This window comes from Chinchilla lanigera, unplaced genomic scaffold (assembly GCF_000276665.1).
Source record: "Chinchilla lanigera isolate Chin_1 unplaced genomic scaffold, ChiLan1.0 scaffold00048, whole genome shotgun sequence".
In the NCBI taxonomy this organism is placed as follows: domain Eukaryota; kingdom Metazoa; phylum Chordata; class Mammalia; order Rodentia; family Chinchillidae; genus Chinchilla; species Chinchilla lanigera.
In genome coordinates, this window is record NW_004955449.1 from 5,423,340 (window position 1) to 5,429,768 (window position 6,429).

Consider the following 6,429-nt stretch of genomic DNA (forward strand, 5'->3'; position numbering starts at 1 on the left):
TTCGTCAAATCATTTTCTCTGACTAAGATAGTGATGATTCTTTAAGGAGGAAATTCTGAGGCTCAGTGTTCTCAAAAAATACTGATTACAGCCAGGTGTGCTGGCTCACTCCTATAATCTCAGCAATTGGTAGGCTTAGGCAGGAGGATTTTCATGAGTTCCAGTCCAGCCTGAAGTGCATAGCGAGACCCTGCCTCAAAAAAAAAAAAAAAAAAAAAAAAAAAAAGGAACCATAATTCTAATTCAGTTCTGTCTCATTCTTATTTACATTCATTAAAACGGCAGGGAACCAGGATGTGGCATCCATGGCAGTGCATGACAAAGCACCACAGGGGTTGTTTCCCTGTGGCTTTCCCGCCCCTGTGACCCTGGAGCCCCACTTTTGCCTCCTATGTTACATCTGCTCTGACATGCTGGGGAAAGCAACGTGTAGTCAGCTCATGCCTCTTACACACATGGACGTATTAATGGCATTGTCCCGTTAATTTGTGATCTATGAAATAGATAAAGAAATGCATATTTTCTTCAGATAATTTAGAAATGTTGGCCTCCTTTTGATATCCATAAGATACAAATATTTTGGAGAAAAGTCCAGAAATGTAGTCAAGGCTGAAAGACTGAAAACTATCTTTGCTATAATATATGTTGCACATATAGGTAGGGAAAAAGAAAGCACAAAAAGAGAAAAGGCAAACAATTATTTTGTAATGCTCCATAAATAAAAGTACTCTATAAAAATTTTCTAGAGCAAAGTTATTAATAATTATGTTGTATTTTGTCATTAATATTAACTTCTTTATGCATTGCTTTTATCTGACAGATAACAATGATAAGAAACCAAGGTAAGTGACAATTTCAATAATGCAGCATCTTTTCTAGAATAATTCTACCATATTCTTATAAAAGCAGAAAATACTTGCGTGTATATTGCACTTATTATAAAATGGTATACACAAACTGTTCTTCTTCTCTTTAAAAAAAATTACTATATGTGATTCTAAAAACCTTTTGAAAAATCCCTTCTGAATTAGGTCTAAAAATCCCCTTGTAGCTAGGAATACCACAGAACTCCTGGCCTTGTGGGCAGGGGGAAAATTAAACAATGCGATTTCATGAGCACTAGGAAATCCCCAAACCACAAATTCTTCCTACAGGCGAATAATAGAAACCTACATTTAATTATGAGGCATTTCTCTTTAGCTTGAGTTCAAATTCTCATATAAAACAAACGCCAATGTATCAGTCTTTGGTAGGAAGAGGTGTAATTTAGAAGAGAGAAGGGAGGCACTGATGAATTCTGATGTGAAGGTGGGCGGAAAGGTGGGAGACGTGAAGGAATTTTAGAAGTTTAAGCAATTGCAAGTACTTCCTGGAAGGAAGGAGGGTAGATGTGGTAGTGATAAGATTAGCTTTGGGCTACAATGATAAGGTCAGCCTGAGCCTCAAAGAACCACACGTTCTTCACTGATTGGGAAAGGAAGTGGTGTAGCTGTGAATAAACGGCAACAACAGCATGAGTAGGGAGTGGAGTGAGTACTTTTGTTCTCAGAGGAGGTGAATATGAAATGCAAAATTCACAGTAAAAGTTTGGCAAAGCTGCTGAGGGGGATATAAGTCATCTGTAGAGAGATGAAATTCAGTGCTGTGGGTCAAGCTGAAGAACACACATTCATTAGTTTGTTCATTTCACAAATATTCATTGAATGCTTGCAAATTGTCAGGCACTGTTACGGGTGCTGAGGGTACAGAAAAGAAAATGTGGGCAAAGGAAGAACAAAGTAGACAAAAATCTCCGCCTTTGAGAAGAGCATTTTAGTAAGGGAGCTATAATAAACACCAGAAATAAATAAAACACGCAGGATTGTACCTAAGGATAACATCATTTCCTTTCTAAGGAAGAACAGTAATTATGGAAATGAAGATAAAAAATAGTATGTATATGTGTTGGGATGGAGGTTGAAATTTTAAAGAACCTGGCCAGGGAAGGCTCTTTTGAGGTAACTTTGGAGGGAAGATTGAAAAATATGAGGGTAACTATCCCTATGGGTATCTGAAGAAAACAACTTGGGAGAAGGATTCTCAAGTGCAAACATCCAGTGGTGGGAACAGATTTAGTATGAACAAAATTCATCAAGAAGCCAGGTAATTGGTTGTTGAGAACTGGAGTGCAGTAAAGTAGAAGACCTGGTCAGAGAGCTAACAGGGCCACAGCAAAAGGAACCTTGAGTGAGGTCTCAATGAGGACTTGAGATTCGGCTGTGGATGGGGGAGGAAGATTAGGGCAGCCAAGGGATTCACACTGCATGTGTTAGCTATGGTCCTCATGGTGCTTAGGTCGTCTCCAGCAGGCCCAGCAGCCTGGCTTGAGGAGGAGAAGTGCAAATGCTAGATGGAGGCAGACGTAGAGTTTCTGAGGATGGGTTTGGGGAAAGGCTTGGGGATGTAGCTCAAATGCTAGGCGGTAGGACTTGGAGTACACAAGGAAAGAGAGAAATCTTGATGGGGTTTAGTGACTGTCAGTAACTGGAAGATTAAAAGGATTGCAATCTAACTGAAGTTGACAAAGAGATGAGGAAGAAGGAAAGAACTGAGAAAATAGGATGAATGGGCAGCTGCAGAGCCAATGAGATTAAAAATATTCTGAGCTCTAACAGTTCCTGGTGACAGCAAGGTTTGAGGCGTCCAAGGAATGGGTGACTCAGTGTATCTAAGTGGGGATCCTTGGAGCTGAGGAAGTCAAAGACAAGTCAAGCATGACCTTATGAGAAAAGAGATGAATAACAATACCAAGGAAATTCAATCTTTTTTTTTTGGTACCAGGAATCGAACTCAGGACCTTATGCTTGCCAGGCAGGTGCTTTTGCCAGGCAGGCACTTATGCCACTGAGCTATATCCCCAGCACCCCAAGGAAATTCACGCTTAAAGAAATTATGAATGTGCTCTTGCATTTTCCATCATATCAGAACTATTTAATGTGATTGTCAAATCACAGTACTTATAAGTATTAGAAGGAAGATTTAACACCAGCTTTTCTAACACCCTCAGTTTATCCACAAGGAAATGTGGGTATAAGTAGGTCAAAGATCATAGCTGAAGGCAATAGCTAATTGTTAGTGGAATTGGAAGTATCCAGGACTTTTGAATTTCCCACAGTGCCTCTCCAAAAACAAAAACAAAAAATCTTAACTGAATCTCTACTGAGTGTAGGTATAGTTCTACTGAAATCTCTAGATTAAAAGGCTGTTTTCAAGACATTGAGTTTGGTCATCATTTCCTGCCAGTGGGGGCTTTCTTAATAAAGAATGACTCATAAATAGGCATGCAAAGAGACGTTCTCATTGCTCTGGAATGGATGATCTTAAAATTTTTGCTTTTTCAGATTACAAGATAAGAAGAAAAGTGATGGCATACAAGTTGGCTTCTTTCAACTGGTAATAAAACTGTGCTGATTGACATAGCATTGGATTAGCTACTGTGAATCACTCCAGGCATGGAGGAAGTGCTGACTCTTTAGCCATACTGGCAGGTTTTAACCAGTGATCGCTTACTCAGTCATATACTTGACCTGTGTGGTGACACGCTGAATACTGGTTAGAAACCTATTATTCACTAAACACATAAATTCTGTCCAAAAGATCAGCAAAATCTGCTGGAAAGTAATCTTCAAGGTTATCATTTCAGTAATGAAAGCATCACAATAGCCACATCATCAAAATTAAGTTTTGTGAAAAGATTTCAGAAATCCCATAGTTTAGGTACTTAATTTGCACAGGACAGAGGCATTTCTGGCACAAACAGGCACTCCTCATTGTCATTACCAGTTCTGAGAGCCAATTTATTACCTTGCCCAGTGCCCCATCTTCGCTTGTCCATGGCATCCATCGTGGTGATGGTTTCCCCTGAGTTGTGGGTGGGTAACAAAACACTAAAATCAGCTCCTGAGCTAAAGGGAATTTTGAGATTAGGACAGAGAGAACCATATCTAACAATGTAAGAGTCTAATGTTTAGATAATTTTAAATTTATTTCAAAATAAATTATTTATTAATTATTAATGTGAACTGCACTGCTTAGTTAAGATGACCCCCATAAAATTTGACATTGAGTACTATATATTTATCAGAATCTGGTAACTAAAATTAAATTGTCCTCCTGCTTCCTGGCCATAGATGATCTCTGAACTCTTTGTTTTTCAAGTTTCGATTTTCTTCATCAACTGACATTTGGCTGATGTTTGTTGGAAGTTTGTGTGCAGTGCTCCATGGATTGGCCCAGCCAGGAATGATTCTTGTTTTTGGTTTAATGACTGATGCTTTTATTGAGTATGACATTGAAATACAAGAACTCATGATTCCAGGAAAAGCATGTGTGAATAACACCATAGTGTGGATCAACAGCTCCCTCAACCAGAATGTGACAAATGGAACACGTTGTGGGTAGGCAACTTTCAGTTTTTTTTTTTTACTTTTTTCTTATATTTTAAATTATAATTCAAAATGTATAAAGAGGACATTATTGGTTGACTGGAATGGTATATAATACAGGGAATGAAATATTACCCATATTTCTAGAAATTACTCTGCCCTGAGGTTTCTTCCATCTTAGCAGATTTTAAAGTCTTAACAGAAACAGGATAAGAAATTGCTTATCAAATACAGCACCAAAATTTAACCATACTATAGAGTACAGGATTCGCACATACTACCCATACTTTATGCCACTAGGGAGGTGACCCAAGAGTTTCATCAGAGTCTCACAGACAGTAGTTCTTCTTTTTTCCCCATCAACTTCCTTCTTCGCCTTAGCTTTGTGGCTGCGGTTGATGTTACACTGGTCCCACGCCACTTCCTATACTAGGAGTTTTATGAGCAGGCTGTGTTGGCTGGAGCAGGGGTCACTGGTCATTTTCAGTAGTTGAGTTTCCATGGAAGAGTGGTGTGGTGCTGTGAACAGAGGTAGCTGTGCAAGAATAGCCAGGACTCAGACAGGCACAGTCATTCAGCTACTATTCCATCAGTAATAAGCCTGATGGGCTACTATGTGTAATCAATGAGTTCATAGCGTACATGGGCAACCCACTGTCATAGCATGGCCTTTGCAGCCTGACTCACACCACCTCCAGTTCAGAACAACCTCGTTTGCATGTATGAATCCGTACAGTACTCAAGTTCAAGATTCAAGGGTGGGGCACATCCTGCTTGAAAGGCATTTGGAATGTTTTCCTCAAGGAATTTATATTTCTCACCTTCATTTTTGTAATTTTTGACATGCTTGATTCAGACTCTGAGTAAGTCTTTCTAAATCACTGACAGTCTTTCATGATATTATTTCTTGGAGAGCTTTTTCATTCACTCCCTCATTAAGCCACAAATTTTTTCCTGATAAAAATAGATGTGTTAATAATTTTCTATTGGCGCTACCTTGCCTGAAGGAGTTTTCATTTTTTGTTTTATTATTATTTTTATTTTATTTTATTTTATTTTTTTTGCAGTACCGGTGATAGAACTTACAACCTTGCGTTTGCCAGGCAGGGGCTTATGCCACTGAGTTATATGCCCAGCCCTGTTTTATGATTATTAATTGTGCAGATTAATGGGATTCACTGTAGCATTTCCATATATGCATATATCCAGCCTTGATCATGTCCCCCTCCCTTTTCCTACTTGCCTGTTTTTTCCCTTGTAACCCTTCACTTGCTCAGATACAATAATCACTCTTCCACTTTCAGGTCATTTCCTTTTTTATATCCATGTATGAGAAAAATATGATACTGATCTTTCTCTGTCTAGCTTATTGTACTTAACTTGATATCATCCACTTCCATCCATTTTCCTGCAAATTACAGGATTCCATTCTTCTTTATGACTAGTTAATACCCCTTTGTGCATATACACTATCTTTTCTGTATCCATTCATGTGTTGACAGGTATTAGGCTGATTCCATATCTTTAAATATATACTCAGGAGTGATATTATTTGTATATACATATATGTATATATATCAGGAATGATATAGACGGAACATATGGTAGGCCTATTATTTTATTTTTTGAGGACTTTGATACTGTTTTCATAATGGTTGTACTAATTAATTTCTAACAAGAGTATAAGAGTTCCTTTTTCTCTGCAACCTTACCAGCATTTTTTTTAATAATAGCCATTTTAACTGAGGTGAGATGGAATTTTGATGCAGTTTTGATTTGCATGTCCCTGATGGCTAAAGATGCTGAGGATTTTTTCCATAAATTTATTGGCTATTTGTGAAGTGTCTATTCAGATCATCTGGCTGTTTATTGATTGGATTACCTTTGTTGTTAAGTTTTTTTAGTCCTCCCCCCAATAACATAAGTTTTGAAGAGAAAAGAAGGTTTGAAGAACATAAGTTTTGAAGATAAAAAAACCCCAAAATTTCAAAGCAAGATAATAAGA

The 6,429-nt window shown here is 38.0% G+C and overlaps 1 protein-coding gene and 1 long non-coding RNA gene across 5 annotated transcripts in view; one reads left to right on the top strand and one right to left on the bottom strand.

Moving 5' to 3' along the window:
- Positions 1-4,940, bottom strand: part of LOC102003298 — a 5,794-nt gene extending 854 nt beyond the window's left edge. The window contains exons 1-2 of the long non-coding RNA XR_262489.1: positions 4,712-4,940; positions 3,844-3,944 (exon numbers count right to left, since the gene is read on the bottom strand). This is a non-coding gene — a long non-coding RNA (uncharacterized LOC102003298). The remainder of the gene's footprint in view (positions 1-3,843; positions 3,945-4,711) is intronic.
- Abcb11 (ATP-binding cassette, sub-family B (MDR/TAP), member 11) overlaps positions 1-6,429 on the top strand; it is a 98,672-nt gene that overhangs the window by 10,382 nt on the left and 81,861 nt on the right. For all 4 annotated transcript variants that reach the window (XM_013518809.1, XM_013518807.1, XM_005393268.1 and 1 more), the window contains 3 exons: positions 821-842; positions 3,381-3,432; positions 4,198-4,436. In XM_013518809.1, the coding sequence (XP_013374263.1) occupies positions 821-842; positions 3,381-3,432; positions 4,198-4,436 (313 nt within the window). The remainder of the gene's footprint in view (positions 1-820; positions 843-3,380; positions 3,433-4,197; positions 4,437-6,429) is intronic.